This window comes from Alnus glutinosa, chromosome 11 (genome assembly GCF_958979055.1).
Source record: "Alnus glutinosa chromosome 11, dhAlnGlut1.1, whole genome shotgun sequence".
Lineage (NCBI taxonomy): Eukaryota > Viridiplantae > Streptophyta > Magnoliopsida > Fagales > Betulaceae > Alnus > Alnus glutinosa.
In genome coordinates this window covers 165,095-182,443 of record NC_084896.1, presented here as the reverse complement: position 1 = coordinate 182,443, position 17,349 = coordinate 165,095, and the positions used below count along the sequence as shown (strand labels likewise).

General features: G+C 37.0%; 5 protein-coding genes and 1 non-coding gene across 8 annotated transcripts; 4 read left to right on the top strand and 2 right to left on the bottom strand.

Moving 5' to 3' along the window:
* The first annotated feature begins 958 nt into the window (after window positions 1-958).
* LOC133880942 (pentatricopeptide repeat-containing protein At2g15630, mitochondrial) lies at window positions 959-3,452 on the top strand. The gene has a single exon (XM_062319912.1). It carries the CDS (start codon window positions 1,170-1,172, stop codon window positions 3,108-3,110), a length of 1,941 nt encoding a protein of 646 aa, XP_062175896.1. The 5' UTR covers window positions 959-1,169; the 3' UTR covers window positions 3,111-3,452.
* A 1,393-nt stretch (window positions 3,453-4,845) lies between these two features.
* Window positions 4,846-6,137, top strand: LOC133880945 (uncharacterized). The gene has a single exon (XM_062319915.1). It carries the CDS (start codon window positions 4,911-4,913, stop codon window positions 5,787-5,789), a length of 879 nt encoding a protein of 292 aa, XP_062175899.1. The 5' UTR covers window positions 4,846-4,910; the 3' UTR covers window positions 5,790-6,137.
* A 473-nt stretch (window positions 6,138-6,610) lies between these two features.
* Window positions 6,611-7,306, bottom strand: LOC133880949 (uncharacterized). The gene has a single exon (XM_062319919.1). It carries the CDS (start codon window positions 7,075-7,077, stop codon window positions 6,709-6,711), a length of 369 nt encoding a protein of 122 aa, XP_062175903.1. The 5' UTR covers window positions 7,078-7,306; the 3' UTR covers window positions 6,611-6,708.
* Window positions 7,307-7,553: 247 nt separating this feature from the next.
* On the top strand, window positions 7,554-7,625 carry TRNAD-GUC (transfer RNA aspartic acid (anticodon GUC)). The gene has a single exon. It is a non-coding gene; the product is annotated as a tRNA-Asp (tRNA).
* A 1,681-nt stretch (window positions 7,626-9,306) lies between these two features.
* Window positions 9,307-13,366, bottom strand: LOC133880943 (B3 domain-containing transcription factor VRN1-like). Of its 2 annotated transcripts, none has more exons than XM_062319913.1 (4): window positions 13,037-13,366; window positions 10,321-11,023; window positions 10,044-10,243; window positions 9,307-9,951 (listed from the first exon to the last, which is right to left on the bottom strand). In XM_062319913.1, exons 1-4 carry the CDS (start codon window positions 13,100-13,102, stop codon window positions 9,643-9,645), a joined length of 1,278 nt encoding a protein of 425 aa, XP_062175897.1. In that variant the 5' UTR covers window positions 13,103-13,366; the 3' UTR covers window positions 9,307-9,642. The 2 variants fall into 2 exon arrangements, with proteins under 2 accessions (XP_062175897.1, XP_062175898.1); XM_062319914.1 differs by having other exon boundaries at window positions 10,330-11,023; window positions 13,037-13,354.
* A 796-nt stretch (window positions 13,367-14,162) lies between these two features.
* LOC133880946 (B3 domain-containing protein Os01g0723500-like) lies at window positions 14,163-17,049 on the top strand. 2 transcript variants are annotated; one of them, XM_062319917.1, is made up of 6 exons: window positions 14,163-14,333; window positions 14,636-14,779; window positions 15,229-15,598; window positions 15,811-15,911; window positions 16,086-16,113; window positions 16,570-16,738. In XM_062319917.1, the coding sequence occupies exons 2-6, from the start codon at window positions 14,708-14,710 to the stop codon at window positions 16,590-16,592; spliced, it is 594 nt and encodes a 197-aa protein (XP_062175901.1). In that variant the 5' UTR covers window positions 14,163-14,333; window positions 14,636-14,707; the 3' UTR covers window positions 16,593-16,738. The 2 variants fall into 2 exon arrangements, with proteins under 2 accessions (XP_062175901.1, XP_062175900.1); XM_062319916.1 differs by lacking the exon at window positions 16,086-16,113 and having other exon boundaries at window positions 14,171-14,333; window positions 16,570-17,049.
* Window positions 17,050-17,349: the final 300 nt, after the last annotated feature.

Sequence of the window (17,349 nt, the reverse complement as noted above, 5' to 3'; positions counted from 1 at the left end):
CCGCTTTAAGTAGATATTTTGAAATTTTAGAACCATTATAAAGCATTGTTATTTTCTTTCAAGATGTGTGGCTTAAAATAATTCCTTTATAGCTAGAGACTTGGTGCAACCAACAAAGAGTAAAAACCCAACTCGAAAAATCTCATTATCTTTAAAATTAAATGAAACATACACATTCTAATGTGACCCAAGAAAAAGAAAAACAGTAATCATATATGCGTTATTACTCCAAATGAATTAACCAAATTACAATGAAAGATTCTTAAAATTGCCTATAATGTCTAGTTTCACCTAGTAAGAAATCATTGTGAAACTTAATATTTACCACGTTATCATTCAATACCTAAGCATCGTATAGTGTTATTAGGTACTTATATATATATTTTTAGTGTTAATAAGTTGCTCTCCCTCTCTCAAATCCTTGATGTCCTCCTTAAACCCCATGCCCTACAATGCCTCCACTCCACGTGGTATCACAATCTTTCCCACTTTTATAATACCATTAGTCATGAGTTCATGAACATTTTTATAATTTACCCACTTAAAGTAGGCAATTCACTTACTCAATAAGGTATAGTCTAGCAATTTTATTTGACACTTTAGGTTTCTAATCACAGTTTAAATGGTACCTAATAAATTTATGTTACAAATTTTAATGACTAGTGTATAAAAGTAACAAATTTAATAAGTACTATAATTGCCATATGTGATGCGTTCATTTAGCATGCGAGAAAAAAGTGATTTTTTAATAATTATATTAAAAAAATATATATATATACTCTTTATGTGCTAATTAAAAAATTATGTTGTTCTTATGGATGGGCACATGATAAATTTATGAAGCCGAGCCGGACTTGAAGGAAATTATGTACAACTGCAAGTCATGGAGGTGCCGGCGCGTTTTACCCTTAAAAATAAAAATTATCACGGAGCTGCACATAGCGGTTTAAAACAATTATCGAAGATTAAAAAAGCGACTCGAAATCCCCCTTCCACTTTGCGCTGTCAGTTGTCGCTCGCAAGTGCTCTTCTGGCGGCACTAGTTGAAGCAGCAGCGGCAGCAGAAACCCACCGCCACGGGCCTTCAAGCGCCACTCGGCGTTGTCATAAGGTGACCTCAATACCCATTTTGAACTAATATTTGGCTACTCTTTGAAGGAAGGTCCAAGATGAAGCCCCACAAAATCATCAAATACCAAGCCTTCATGCGCCACGAGCTCAAAACCACCCTCTTCCCCACACACCCATCTCCCTCCCCTCTTCTTTTCTCTTCAACCCCTCACCCAAGCATCTCCCCACAAACCCAGACCCTCCCTCAAGACACCCCTACAATCCCTCTGCCGATCACTCAGCGCTCCCTTCAAAGCTTGATCCATTCTTCTGAGTGGCATTCTATCAAACACCTTGCGCCCCAGCTCACTCCCTCTTTAATCTCCACCACACTTTACAACCTCCAGAAAACCCCTCAACCCGTTCTTCAATTCATAACCCACATCGAGTTCCATCGTCTCGATATCAAAATCCGTTGCCTTGCCATCGCCATTGTCGCCCGTCTCCCATCCCCAAAACCCACTTTAGAACTCATAAAGCAATCCATTTCCAGTGGCATTGCTACAATTAGAGTTTTTTTCGATGAGTTAGCTCTTGCGCGCGATAATTTGAGTATCAAAAGTAGTACTGTTTTTGATTTGTTAATAAAGGCTTGTTGTGAATTGAAGAGGGCTGATGAGGCGTTTGAGTGTTTCGATATGATGAAGGAAAAGAGTGTCGTACCCAAGACTGAGACTTGTAATGATATGTTGAATTTATTGTTGAAGTTGAATAGAATGCAGGCAGCCTGGGTTTTGTATGCGGAGATGTTTAGGCTGAAGATCCAATCAAGTGTGTATACATTTAATATAATGATTAATGTGTTGTGTAAGGAAGGGAAGTTGAAAAAGGCAAAGGAGTTTATTGGGTTCATGGATGGTTTAGGGGCTAAGCCTAATGTTGTTACGTATAATACCTTAATTCATGGGTATTGTTCAAGAGGGAAGATTGAAGCGGCTTGGGTGATTCTTAATGCCATGAAAGCTAAAGGTGTGGAACCAGATTCATATACGTATGCTTCACTTATTAGTGGGATGTGTAAGGGGAAGAGACTTGAGGAGGCATCTGGGCTGGTTGGTAAAATGGTGGAAAATGGGTTGGTTCCAAGCGCTGTGACATATAATGCTTTGATTGATGGGTATTGCAATAAAGGGAATTTACAGATGGCTTTTAGTTATAAGGATGAGATGATTAGGAAGGGCATAATGCCAACTGTGTCAACTTACAATATGTTGATTCATGCCTTGTTTTTGGAAGCTAGGATGGGTGAGGCTGATGATATGATAAAGGAAATGGGAAAGAAGGGAATGGTTCCTGATGATATTACATATAACATCTTGATTAATGGTTATTGCAGAAGTGGGGATGCGAAGAAAGCCTTTAACTTCCATGATGAGATGTTGACTAAAGGAATTCAGCCTACACGGGTAACCTATACGTCACTTATTCATGTATTGAGTAAACGGAATAGAATGAAGGAGGCAGATGATTTGTTTGAGAGGATACAGCATAAAGGCATGTTGCCAGATCTTATAATGTTCAATGCCTTGATTGATGGTCACTGTGCTAATGGTAACATGGAACGTGCACTATCACTTTTGAAGGAGATGGACAGGATGAAGGTTCCTCCTGATGAAGTGACTTACAATACCTTAATGCAAGGGCGCTGTAGGGAGGGGAAAGTTGAAGAAGCTCGCGAACTTCTCAATGAGATGAAGAGAATGGGGATTAAGCCTGATAACATTAGTTATAATACTCTTATAAGTGGTTATAGTAGAAAAGGTGATATGAAGGATGCATTTAGAGTCCGGGATGAGATGTTGAGTATAGGTTTCAATCCCACTCTTCTCACTTACAATGCTCTTATACAAGGCTTATGCAAAAACCAAGAAGGTGATCAAGCTGAAGAGCTCCTCAGAGAAATGGTAAATAAAGGTATAACACCTGATGACAGCACCTATCTCTCTTTAATCGAGGGGATCAGCGAAGTTGATAAGTTTGTGGGAATTGGTGATTCATAAACAACTTATTAGTCCACCGTGTTCTGAACTTTCACGGAGAAAGGGGTTCTCTTGAAGCAAAGTTCTTGATGGGAAGATTCTTTTCGTTGCTTCTTGTTTTGAATACCTGCAGCTTGTTGACACACCCAGCTCAGAAACCAAATTTTGAGTAGACCTGGTGACGGTAGATTTGGAACAATTGAAGGGGCTCACGAAGTAGCAGCAACATGGGCTTTTGACATGCACCATTTTAAGATTAAATGATCTGTTTACTTTCAAATCTATTGTTTGTTTGTAAATCAGCAGTAAGCTACTGCTCATCTTTACTTTCATAATGTTATAGAGCAAAATGATTTCTCAGAAGGTTTGTCATGCTTCACTGTTATAACTTGTAAGAGTGTGCCATCCTCAAGATGAATTGCTAATCAAAATTGCGGTAAACGAGAGACCGTAACTGTTAGTAGTTGTACACCTCATGCAGAAAAACACAAACGGACATAGCCATTTGGAAGTGCCATAATATATCTCAGCTTCCAACATTTCCTAGCTAGTGGAGTTTTACAAGCTAGGATCTTCTGCTCATGAGCTTGGAATATACTTGCAATCTTACAATTGTACCTTATCATTTAGTAATAATTTAGTTGAATAAGATCCACCTGGGAGTTAATTGGTTTCTTTTACCGAGTGGGAACCGAAGATCTTATTTGGCTCGCAATTTCCACTACGTGCACATGGGCATTCACGTCGCCTCCAAATCTTGAAGAGTTAGGCCTTTGATTTGTACCTTAAAGTGATGTTTGGCTTATATGGTTTAGTGGAAGACCACCCTGGAAAAATTAAAAAGAGTAGATCGAATACACCTATATCTCTGTTAATTTGATTTAATTAGTTCAATCGATATCCCTTGGGTTTTCAGTTTTTTAAATCATATATATCCCATATTACTTGGTCTTTTCATCCTATGGGAATTAAAGAGAGACTTGGGAAGGATGAGGCTTACTGAGACAAGAGTTACAAGAACTCAAGAGTTAAGGTCACAAGAGTTTACAAGCACTCAAGAGACAAGAGCTACAAGCACTTAAGAGACAAAAGTTACAAATTGGTAAATTAAATTTATTGTCGTTAATGTCGAACTAGAAAAGACTTGTAACATTTAGACTATTTATCTATAAAGAGAGTCTTGTCTACAATCAAATAAATCAAGAAAATATGTAGACAACAAAAAAAGCTTTGGCGTGTGGATGTAGGCCATAGGCGAATCACCTTAATTTGATCTATATGTCTCTCTTTCATGTCTCATCTCTTTCCTAGATTATGATTTACTCTTATCTCAATAAGGCGGCTCTTCCTATAATGTAGCCTATTATCTTTTTTTGGTTAAGTATTAGTATGATATTATCACAAGGAAAATGTTTGGAGTATTAGTTAACACTCAACACCTATTGGACATCGCTTTAATGCTATCTTTCTTTTCTTTCTTTTTTTCTTTTTGTGGGGGAAGGGGGAAATATATGGTTAAAACAACCAGCACGTCTCCTTCTCCATTAGTAGAAATTTGAAAACTTTAAATTAGTGCACATATTGGGTGTCACCGTGTCGCTTTACGCTATCTTGTTTGTGGAAATCCATGCAACATGCACCATGCATGCACCAAAAGTATGAATAGATTACCACAATGAACTTGCGTCATCTATCAGAATTATTTGTCTGTTGCAACATATCCGATGCCTTCATGTTGTATTAAAGCTCTGGTTTGGGGTTTATTGCAGAAGAGGCAAATTTAAGCTCCATTAATCTCTACAACTACAAGTAGAAACTTCCATGGGCACCTTCGTAGGCCACATTATACCTGGTTTGGCGCTCACCCTACTCGGTCTATGGCACACCATCAACACCATCAGAACCTTTTTTCTCAAAAGCCCAGCTAACTTTAGAGTAAGGTTTTGGTACCCATTTCATGGCCCTCTTTCCAAGCTTAAGCACTTGGAGCTCATTTTCATCCTCTCTTTCTCTGTTTTTGCAATTTTCATGCAACTTCTAGACTACCCTTTCCTTCGTTTTGCTTTCAAGCTTGACAACTTTGAGCATGCAACCATGTTCCTCCATCTTGCTATTTTTGCTGGTTTTACCCTTTCTGCAGAGTTCACTCATTCATCAGAGAACCTCTCTGGGGTTGTTGGAATCCTTGCAGCCTCCGTATTTGGTCAAGAGCTTTTTCTACTTCATTTCCACTCGGCTGACCATGTTGGACTTGAAGGCCACTACCATTGGCTATTGCAGCTCATAGTGTTTGTCTCTTTCGTGGCGGCTCTGGCAGTGACTTGTTTCCCTACCAGTTTTCCGTCGGCTCTTGTTCTTTCCATTTCAGTCGCATTACAAGGGTGCTGGTTTATGCTTATGGGGTTCATGTTATGGGCTCCTCAGTTTGTCCCGACAGGTTGCGTTTCAGATTTGGGTCGTGCTGGCATGATCGGAGCGGTCACTTGTGAGTCTAAAGAGGCTGAGTTGAGAGCAAAAGCACTGGCTAATTTGCAATTCAGTTGGATACTTTCTGGACTTTTGATTTTCAGTGGATGTATTTGCTTGAAATTAGTTGGAAAATGCACCCCAGTGGAGCAGTCAACTGAGTATGAGCAACTTCACAGCAGAGGTGTGGATCTCCCTATATCGACTAATGGCTTCAAGCAAGCTCATCCATAAGAATTGTAGTATGTTAAACCTGGCAATCATGTCCTTTCAATGACTGAAAGAGCACATGAATCATGCTCTATGCATCAATAACATATAGATTAAATCAGGGGTAAATAACATTTTACCCACCACCTCTGGTATAGGATGAGTTCAATATGCCAACATGTGTTTCTGAAAGTGACAATTATTATACAATCAACAATCAACAATAACTGTATAATAGCACTGTAGGATAAAGCTATGAAGGACAAAGTACTCATATTCGAAATCACAGGTGGATGTATATGTCATATTTTCTCAAAGTACGGGATTCGTAGATGCTTTTGCAATGAACGATGATTTAACATAGAATTATAATCGGTGTCTTGAGTTCGAGAATTCACCTAATTTTTAATTAAAAATACTTGTCATCCCACAGGTGAAATGAAGTGTAAACATATTAATTAAATGATTATTAAATTTATTATTGTTTATCGGGTTAACTTTTTGAAATAAGTGGTGAATTAACCTATTGGGATAAAAAAAAAAAAAAGTCTTGAATTGGAGCCCTGCAACCGTACGTCATTCACATTCAGCTCCCACTTAATTTGAAGTGGGGTTGTGCAAACATTTAGAGGGCACAAGTGCTTTTACAATTCATCTATTAGTTTGAAATATGATATTACAAAGGCCCTCCAGAGAGAATTCTGGTTTGCTGCTCGAGTTTTCAGTCATGGTGCCATGGCCTAATTATAAAATCACAAGCTGTTTGTGTCTTAAGCCTCTCCACTTGACATGTTCGTGTCTTCCTTTCAAAGAAGTTTTAAAAGGAAGGAAGCTCAATTTGGTGATTTGTTTTAAATATCCAATACATAAATTGAAGAATTCATGAAGAAAGATACAATCTTGATGAACAAAAGCATAAAACAAGCGAAGGCTCCTAAAATTCTCACTCGGCCTCTTCAACAAACGCTTCGATTCGTAGAAGAACGAACCCCACTGCAACTCCAACAAGAGTGAGCCCATTCATGATTACTGCAATCCTGAATATCTCAGCAGCAGCATTACAGGTAGAAGATAGAGCTCCTCCACCTCTGCCGCCATTGCCTTGTGATGGAAGCTTCAGGGAGCTCACCACCTTTGCAAAGGACTGCTGGGTGCATACAGGAAGACCAAGTGAGGCCACGCTGTTGTGAGCCTTGAGCCCACCAAAAGAGTTCAGCCCTGTTATGTAATGCACATTGTTCCTCCTCCTCCTAGAGTTGGCAATGGTGGTAGTGGCCGTTGCAGTAATGGTGGCCGGAGACAGGGTAGCCATTATTATCTGAAAAGAGAAAGGATCTAAGACAATTACACAAACACTAAATAAAATCAGAAAAGAATATCAAGGGAAGTACAAGGAGAGAGTGAGGGCAGCAAAAGATATGGGGAGGGATGGGAGAAAATGGATAAGATGGGGGGAGAGGATGGTTGGTGGACAAGCGACGCAGACTAGAGAAAATCAAAATATTGTGCACTTTTTTAAACTAAATTTATGGTGGCCACGAAAAAGTAAGAAGAAATTGGGTTGGCTTTATAAAAAGAATCAAATCAAAGATAGGGCCTCTTATCTAAACCACTCTTTTTTGAACTCACCTTCTTTTTTGTAAGGATGGTAGTTTGAGAACTTTGAGGGGTATGGACTTTCCCAAAATTTAAATAGCTAGGAAACAGTGTTTTCTGTTATCGGGAGTATAAATTGCCATTTTTTCTTTTTTATTTAAGGAAAAAATAATTAATGAGAAGATCAAACAGGTCGTTGTAGTATAGTGGTAAGTATTCCCGCCTGTCACGCGGGTGACCCGGGTTCGATCCCCGGCAACGGCGATTTGCCCTTTTCTTTCTTCCTTTTTTGGTCATTCCTTCGGGAAAGATAATTAAACAAACATTTTAACAGTAACAGTGGCAATTTCCAACTCCAAGCTAACGTGATTTTTCATTTTTACTACCCCTAAATTTGGTACTTCGTTAAATCTAATTTTCATTATAACAATGGCAGTAATTAATGTCTTTGCTGATGATACTTTGCCTTCCATATAAAAAGAGCAACTATTTATATTTTTTTTTTTTTTATTATTATTATTTTCAAATGGAAGATTACAAGAAAATAAAAAAACAAAAGAAATAGTGCTAATCGTAAAGGAGCTGGGAATGGGTCAAATAAATGACCCGACCCAGTAAGATAACTGGCCGCCATAATTTGTTAATATTCTTCTTCTTGTTGAAGAACTTGTTTCCATGATGTCATAGATTAGGCTTCATGCCATTTATTCACTATTAATATATAGTATTAGACTAGTAGTTGCTAAATTTCAATTATTGGAGAATCCTAAGAATGACTTCTTGTTGTAAGCCACTTGATTGTTTCTTGCAAAAGTTTAAGCCCCTAAATTTATTATAGGCCACTTTTCAATGTAACCAAGTTCTTGTGCGAATTATTGCTGGGACCGGAAGAGGAGGAAAAGTTTGGGGAAGAAAAAGAAAAAGAAAAAGAACCAGAGACGAACAGACGAACGGAAAAGGATGGCCGCTTAAGCGGAAAAGGGCGAAAAAAAAGATTGCCATAGAGATCGAAAGCAAAAGAAGATCACCACTAAAGGCCAATATAAAAGTAAAAGCGTGAGAATTGAGAAGAAAAAGGAAAGACTGGTAAAGCCAGCCAAGATCATCAACCACACTTTCATTCATATCTATGATTCATGGAGGATGAATATTTAAAAAGAAAGAACTAAAAAATATAAAAAAAAAAAAAAAAAGAAAAAGAAAAAGAAAAAAAGAACTCCACAACTAATCCCGATCCAACAATTGATCAATTCATACACGTTTTGCAGGATCATGAAACCTGCTCAAGAATATGGTTACTATAACAATTTTGAGAGCAGGTTAACTAGAAATGAGCGCTTCATAAGAGCAATAAATTTATGTCACGACAAGATCCATGGATTCCTAGGGGTCATCATGAGGTCTAAAGGGTGATGACTAAGCCATTTTGGGGAAAGAACAGCTTCTGACAAGCCAACATTACAAATGGAGTTTCTGAATTCCATGTTTTTCACAAGCTGTATTTATACTAGAAACCTTCCTAAAAATTTGACATGCTAAAATGTACAGACATTTTACACCTGCATCAGACTGAAACAAACATTAATTCTGTGATGTACCTTCTACACATAAATCATTTTACGTATGTACAGAGCTAAGCATGAAAATGAGACACCTAATGATGTGACGGCTACCATCTCCCATTTCTTCAAAATGAGAATTATAAATTTAGAAAGATGAGAGCATAACAAATATTTTATCTCAAAAAAGTGTGATGCACACTTTAAGATTATGAGCATGAAGAGTTCCTTCACACAAAAAGTCAAAACAGTGAAAACTTTTAGTGCTAGACATCACAACAATGGCAAACAATGAATTCCTGCAAATGAATTCAAATCACACGACCATCCCACAAACACGCATCCAGATTGAGATAATTACAACTAAACGTACACACACAACAAAGTCAGCAATTAGTATGTAATTGGAGAATAAAATAGAACTTCAAGATGAAAACGCCAAATCTCAAGAGGGGAATGGGGAGGGGGAGGGAATGACTAGGATGTACAATTCCGGTCCAGTTTGATAAAAACTAGATTGCACAATCTATTTACAACCCTAGTCAAGGCATAATATTTGTGTTCAAATTCCTAAAAAACTAAAATTTCCACTAAGTCATCTTGGAAAGTTTATGGACACTGAATGGCATCTAAACTCCACATGAATAAATAAGATCAGTAACAAGCCACCCAGAAGACAAAAGTAACTTGATACAGTTTAGAAATCTCAAAATTACCAGAAACTAATTTCTAAGTAGTTTTATTGGGCTGACTTGCTGTAATGGTTGGTTCACCACCAGTCCTGTGTCTTCGGCGACACGAAATACGGTAACTTTTAGCACAATATCCCTCATCTTCATCAGTTCAAAGACACAAACGTCTCCTTCCCCCAAATAATTCTCCAACGAAAATTCATACCATCCCTGGCTTAATTTGGCTCTACCTCCTCTGTAAAGGCATCGGGCAGGCCACTGTCTCCCATCAGGAGTCTGAAGTTTGATGAATCCTGAAACCCCACTTAGATGCTTTTCAGCAAAACAGGATGGCAGATACTGCACATGCAAAAAGAGTACATTATACATTGAGCACCCCATTAATATAATACCATGAATTTATGTTTAGCACATCAATTTCAACAGCTCACCATTATACAACCCCTATACAAATATGATGGTCGCAGGACAACCCTGCAGAAAGGATTAGTCGGCTCAAATGCTTTGGCTGCATTAATAGCCCTTTCTCGTTCCTCCGCTGTCACTGTTCTTTTTCTTGCCGAAGCGCTTTCATAAAATCTAAACCGCATTTCTACTTCCTCTTCATGTTGAGCGGATGACTCCTGATCATCTGCATTATTATAGAATTACCGATGAGAATATTAAACCCTTTAAACACCACAGGAGGAAAAGAGATTATGATTTTACATAGCTTACTAGGATCAGGTTTCCGCTTTTTTCTCACGGTTTTTTTGATTGTTTGAATTTCTTGACCTGGATTTCGCAATTTCACTTCATCCAAAGACTTTTTAAGCTCAACTGCATTAAACTGAATACCTATATCTCTAGAGGGTTGAATTTCTCCTGGTGATTTATTAACACCCTTGAAAAGATGCAGGTTACCTTCACCAACCCAATTAAATGAGTTCTTAAGTTGAGACCCATTGAACAAATTCTGCAGTGAGGGAGGAGTGTAACTTTTACTAGGCGTCAATTGATCTCCACGTTCACCAAAAAGCTTGTTTTTCAAAGGCCTAGTAGTGAGGAATGAAGGTGAGGGACCCAAGATTTCTGCATAGTCATCATCCTCCATTTCTTCAAACACATTATACTGATTGCCATAATTGAGCCCTTGAGCGTTACTCAGAGAATTGGAGTGATAGTTTATCTCGGAATTCGTCAAATTAAATATATGAACAAAGAAACCCGAATTTCCTTCATATCTGAACACTAGAAAGTACCCAACGCGGATAGAGTAACACTCAACAAATTCCTGCCAACCATCTTGAAACCAAACACCATTTTCAACCTTCTTCAATCCTACTTGCCAAACGTGACCGTCAGGAACACTGAGTTTAACAACAGCAGAAAGCTCTTCCCTGAATTTCTTGAAAAAAATTTCTGGTATCCTCTGCGTTTACCAAATCAAGTTAGGCTTTGTTTGTTGCAATGAAATGCATCATTTACACTTGTAGATGAGGTAAAGACAAGATTGTTACAAAGGTAATTAGGAACATGGCCCTACATAGGAACAAGTGGCATAAAAGGATCCATGTACCCAATACCAATTAGTTAAGACTAAGGCTTAGTTGAGTTGAATCGAGTATACATATCACTAAAAATTTGGACATGAATAGAACTCTAAAGTTCATTCTCCAACCTTAAAATGATAGCATTTTAAAGAAAAAACAGAATCATCCTGAAGAAGTCCAGCAATATTATCCAAAGTATAATATTGTGTCACAGGCACAACAACAATGAGAGATATCGAGAGTATCTACTTTCCCAAGAACCAAACATGACAATAACTCAAGGAATATGAAAATGATGGCAAACTAATTCAATAATAAGCATTCATAAAAATTGAGTTTTGTAGAATATCTGAGGCAATTTTCTGAACTCATGTCATCTTAAACGTCACCAATGCCTAGGTGACGAACCTCACATGGTTTGAGAACAGAAAAGTTTCAAGCATAACTCAAAATTACCCATGACTACTGAAATCATAACACCAAAATATAATGATAACATGGAAATTGAGATTCAAGTCGACAAGTTCTGCATATACCTAGTGCAACAACAATTACAGTGAAATAAATTATTGACATCACTCCACAAATCTACAACATACTTTGTTTTGCTAGTAGCTTTCAGATGGCATTTTTTCAAGATCAATTAACCTCCAATCCTGAAAGTAAATCTTGAAAGATGCATTAACATCTCGCTGCTTGATGAGTGTCATGTCATAAATTAAAGACAAAAACTTCTAAACTTAATGAGGATTGGGTTAGAAGTGGTTTTTATAAAAATTTCAAAAAGTTATATTCTTAGTGAATTGTAATAAATGGAGTATTGCACACCGTTTGGTTGCTAAAACTGGTTAAAAATGAAAAGGAAAATAAACATTCAACTACTTAATCACTGCACCCACTTTGTTTCCACAGAAAATATTTCCTAAAAATTTTACATTGAAAAGTACATTTTCAAGACTCCTTTCATCTTGATGGATGTCCTCTTAGTCTCTTACAAAGCAAAATCTACTATCCAATTAGTTTCAGGCACCCTTTTCACCTTTTACTCCTAATATGAATATCCCAAGGAAACACGTTTCCAAGGTAAATTCTACTCAAGAGACATATGGAGCAAAAATAAACTAAAAATCTTATCTGTTCAGCATTTAAGTTCTCAAAGATATAAGCATTATCAACCCTCTTAAGTCTGGCACAACAATCTTGATGAGCTACGTTTGATTATACTCATTCCTCAACAATAAATATCAGATAAGCAAAAAAAATTCTTTTTCTTTCTCTTTTTCTTTTTCTTTTTTAATTTTTTTCTCCCTACTTTACCTATTATTTCTCTACAGCCAAAAAAATTCGTGGGTTTCAACAAATTTTCATAAAACGAGCCATATGAATGCAGAATCTAGAGAAATCCAATTAACTTCTCACGATCTCTTTGCTCTAATCCCACCAACGAAAAGGAGTTTCGGGTTTCAATCCCCCAAAAGAGAAAAGGGTTTTCTGGAAAACAAAAAAAAAAAAAAAAAAATGTGCAATTTTTTTTTTTTGCACGGAAAAAAGCTTTTTTGGGGGGGTCTAGTGCCTTATCAAAACATCAGTCCCCCCCACACCCCCCTCAAAAAAAAAATAATAATTAAAAATAAAATAAAATTATATAACAGGTCGTTTAAAAACACGAAAGTCCACGTTCAAAAGAAAAACACAAAGGGAACCGAAAACAAAGAAGAAAGAAACTGTGAAACCGAAACCCAGAAAACCATATAACTCCCGTTCCATTTTTTCTCGTTCGAATTTTCTCGGGAACCAAACAGAAACCCATCCTCTCTCCTTGAAAAAACTGACTAATAAAAATAAAATCAACCCAAAATTCTAGAGAGAGTGATAGAGAGGGAATTGAGTACCAGTTGTTTGGCATGGATTGTGGAAGAGAGAATCAGCTGGTGAAAATAAGGGCGTGGCTGTGGCATAATGGTATTATACTGGTGTTCGTCTTTTTTTTCTTTTTATCTTTTTTTCTTGTTTGGGGAGCCGGAAAATTGAGCCAGACAGAAGAGAGCGTTGATATTCTGATAGGAACCTGGGGCTTCCTGTCCTTCCAGTGTATCTCTAAAGGCTTTCTTTCAGATCTAATTAGTCCCCCCCTCTCTCTCCTTCACTGCCTTGCCTAGTTGCCTCCCAGTCAAACTCCGTCTTTAAAACCTTTAAAAAACCCCCAACTTGACCTAAAAAGTTGAACGAGTTGAGTCTCTTTGCCATTCACTCACCCAGTCGCCTCCAGATAAACAGTTAACACAACATTAAACTCTTCTACTTTATCCTCATATTAAATATTAATTATGCATATCAGAATTTTGAATAAAATGGTAACTATAAAAAATATTTTGATTAAAAAAAAAAAAAAAATTAATATATTGTGTGTTTTTTAAAGAAAAAAAAAATCTATTTTTATAATTTTAATTGTTTATTAATTTCTTTTACTTGGGCTCAATAACTTTAATTGTGAATTATATATATATATATATATATATATATATATTTTTTTTTTTTTTCACTTTTCTAACCGTCCTCATTTGGCAAGTTGGGTGGAGAAGTTTTTTAGTTGAGTTGCACCTACGAGTCAACTCTTTTGGTCGGGACGAGTGAAGCTAACTCAGTACTAAAATCAGATCTAGGACACCGAGTCCAACACTAGGAGAAGACAGTCGTGGGAGAGATCCTTTGTGGCTTTATTCCATTCTTCTAGGACAAGATTTTTTTATTTTTTTATTTTTTTGATTTTTTATTCAAAACCAGCAATAATAGGACGAATATTTTGTATACGTGTCGGATCAGGGTGTCAGTTAGTCAAGTAAGTGATTACACAAGTCTCATAAATAATTACACCTTGTGGAAGCTTCAGCGGGGGACTTCGGTTCGGACCCTCAAATTTTTTAAATATTTGAGATTAATTTAAAATTATTAAATCATAATCATTCTTTACATTTGACGGTTTACGATTTGCCAATTATCTATTTCTTCTTACCACCCGCGCGCCTTGCTGCCATAATCAAGCATTTACAACAGATGGAAGCTCGATCTCCCTCTCAAATTGTTAAATCATGGCCATATTTTACCTCTACTGGTTAACAATATGCTATAATCATCCATTTTTTCTACCAATTGGTATTATTGCCACGTAACATTTACTAGCTGATTAAGGTATTTCTCTTTATTTCAAACTTTTCTTTTTGTTGTTTGGGGGGAGGGAAATTGTATTTATTAGGCTAAATCTCCTGTGATTAGCCAAGGGCTGGTGAGTTTGGAGAAGGAAAAGGTAGCTCCCTTTAGCCTTTAAGGTGAACAAAATAACTGATAAATAAGATATAATTAGATAGGCGCCATGTTGAACAGGGGAAGAGTCGAGGAATTATAATAAAAATATAAATTAGGAGAAGCAATATTCCAACAAGGAAAATAAATCACACCTCATCTGAAAAATCCTATATTCTAATTTCTAACAGGCTGCAGTCTCAACAACAACAATAACCGAGAAGATTAAGCTAAGGTTTTCAAAGCTGAAACCCTAGAAGATCATGGGTGAGTTTCATGGCAACAGACCCTACTTCTTCAAGCTCATCTTTAAAGGCCACAACACTGAGCACCTGGTGATTCTATATTCCTTTGCTCTTGGATCTATGAATCCTTTATGTTTATTGTTTCTTTCTTTGGGAAACTTGTTCTGTTTGTTTTACGGTTAAAGGCATTCACAGTCTTCTGATTGAGCAATCTAGCTATGGTACTTTGACATCTAGTTATCTAATCTTATTGCAATCTGTAATTGTTCTTATCATCTGACTCGAAAGTGAGGCTTATTATGCAAATTAAAATGTGCAGTCAATTTCTGTTAAAGAAATAAAAAAAGCCCAGGAAAAATAAGATCTGTTCGATTTTATTTTATTTTATTTTATTTTTAAAAAAAAAAAAAAAACATAAAAAATGTAATGGAATACATGGTGCACTTGCTTTCTTGCCATTCACACCCATGTTGCCCATGCTGCGATGTTTTATACCGAAGCTAAAATTTGGTCTCCTCTGTTTCTTTCATAACTTGCAGCAAATCCCACCAAAGTTTGTGAAGCATTTACCGAAAGAATTGCCTGATCAAGCAATTCTTAGGGATTCCTCTGGTGACGAGTGGCGTGTTAAATTGTGCAAGACTGCAGAAGGCATATATCTGCAAGATGGTTGGAAGCAGTACTTTGAAGATCATTCATTGGGGGACAATGAGTTCTTGCTTTTCAAGTATAATGGGGAAAAATTGTGCTTCGATGTGATCATTTTTGGAAAGGATGGATGTGAGAGAGTTTATGGTTCTGTTATCAGGACAAATCATGAAACTGCCTCCTCTAGTGGTCGACCAAGAAAAACCTCTCTTCGTTCACATCTTCTCCATCAGTCTAAAAAGCCTTGCAAAGACAGTCCAGGTACGCATTCCCAAGTACTGCTTTGACACAAACATTGATGGGTTCTTGTTGTTTTGGAAATACGATTGTGGTTAATTGGGTTGTGAGGTGGGAATGAATTGAAATTTTTAACTTCTCCACTCCCGGTAGTAGACTCCACATACAAACAGTTTGTGAAAAATCCTCAATGACCTCCCCATAGCTCTAATTCACTTATTTTACAATTGAAACAGAAAGATCTAAGGTTTGGAAAATGGCCGAGTCTTTTACCTCTGATTTTCCTTACTTCAAGACCTGCATGTCAAAATGCAATGTGGGGATGGGACCCGTACTTGTAAGTATTCTTTTCTTTTTAACCCCTTTTCCTTACTTAATTAGCTGTTGGTATTGTTTACTGTCCAGTGACTAACACTAATAAGTTGAAGCTTCATCTCTCATTTTTAAATGGATAAACTTGCTTGCCTTATGGATTGCAATCATGGACTGACTTGATGCAACCAAATTGCAGTTCTCTCTTCTTCGTCTTTTTCCCTTTGGTAAGTTACAATCACCCATTGGAAATGACAGTTCTGTTGGTTTCAGAACTTATTGGAAGTTTTTAAATGATCAGAAAACAATCTCAGCTTGTTTCATTAGGATGTGCTAGTCATGTAGAACTTCGAGAGATGCATTTATCTTAGCCTGCCAACATCTGCTTATTACTTAGCATTATTGTTGTAAGCCATTAAGTAGCATATATTCTTGATTCAACTTATCCAGGAAGTATCAATCATAACTACAACCCATTATTATTTGGCGGTCTTCATAACTTTGTTGATGCCTAGAATATAATGAATAATAGAAAATAAAAACTGATTTTATTTTATTTTTGTGCGTAAAAATTTCTTTTAGTCAGAGTTTGCAATTTTGGGTTTGAACCACTAGATCTTTCTCTCCACCGTCGATATTTGATTGTATAAGCTAATTTACAAAAGGGGTCTTATTTTATGCAGCTAGTCCCAGCTCTCTTTGCTAGGGAACACTTTCCTCAATGCACGACAAAGGTTGTCCTGCGAAACTCAGAAGATCAATCTTGGGAAGTGAAATATGCGACCCATGGGAATAATCATAAGCTTTCTCAAGGATGGAGAGTCTTTGTACATGATAACAAGCTCAAGATTGGTGATATCTGCATATTTGAGCTTTTGGCGAAAAAGGAAATCCTAGTCCATGTCTTCCGGGCACCGAAAATTGAGTTAACCTGTAATAGAGTCTAATCAATCAGGTATTGCGTCCAGGCTTTATCTCGGTAGCTCCATGATTCTCAGTGTTTTCGGTGGAAGTTGAACTAGAACTGTGTTCTCTCTTGAACGAGCACTTTTTTAACATGATCAGATATCTGTATTCAGGGATTGGACTTATTTTTCCATAATCTATGTAAGGCCTTTTAGAAGGCTCAGAAACCTAAGAGTATCTCTACTCTGAATTGATCATGTCGTTTCAACTTCAGCATGTTTCATTTTGTATAAAGAGCCAGTAAATTGTTGGTCATAAACGACAACTGGGTAACTAGGGAGTCCTGTTGATTTATGTAACTATCTACATCTCCAGTAAATCAAAAGATCTAAAGCCCATAATAAGAGTTGGGACCCAGCTGAATCAGGAAGTTTTGAATGAAGCATCATCTACAAGACCTTCATGGCCAAACAGAAATAGGACAAGCCTAGAGTTGCAACTAAGGAATTGAAGATCACATTCACGATCCCGAATGAAGCATCAGCTACTAGCCTTGC

Bases quoted from the DNA above. Each gene is read 5' to 3' on its own strand.
- LOC133880942 (XM_062319912.1), top strand. From the start codon at position 1,170: ATGAAGCCCCACAAAATCATCAAATACCAAGCCTTCATGCGCCACGAG.
- LOC133880945 (XM_062319915.1), top strand. From the start codon at position 4,911: ATGGGCACCTTCGTAGGCCACATTATACCTGGTTTGGCGCTCACCCTA.
- LOC133880949 (XM_062319919.1), bottom strand. From the start codon at position 7,077: ATGGCTACCCTGTCTCCGGCCACCATTACTGCAACGGCCACTACCACC.
- LOC133880943 (XM_062319913.1), bottom strand. From the start codon at position 13,102: ATGCCACAGCCACGCCCTTATTTTCACCAGCTGATTCTCTCTTCCACA. The intron at 10,244-10,320 runs GTAAAATCATAA...ATAATAATGCAG, and splicing joins ACCTGATCCTAGTAAGCTAT to ATGATCAGGAGTCATCCGCT. The intron at 9,952-10,043 runs GTGAGCTGTTGA...TTGCATGTGCAG, and splicing joins TGTATAGGGGTTGTATAATG to TATCTGCCATCCTGTTTTGC.
- LOC133880946 (XM_062319916.1), top strand. From the start codon at position 14,708: ATGGGTGAGTTTCATGGCAACAGACCCTACTTCTTCAAGCTCATCTTT. The intron at 14,780-15,228 runs GTGATTCTATAT...CATAACTTGCAG, and splicing joins GCCACAACACTGAGCACCTG to CAAATCCCACCAAAGTTTGT. The intron at 15,599-15,810 runs GTACGCATTCCC...CAATTGAAACAG, and splicing joins GCCTTGCAAAGACAGTCCAG to AAAGATCTAAGGTTTGGAAA.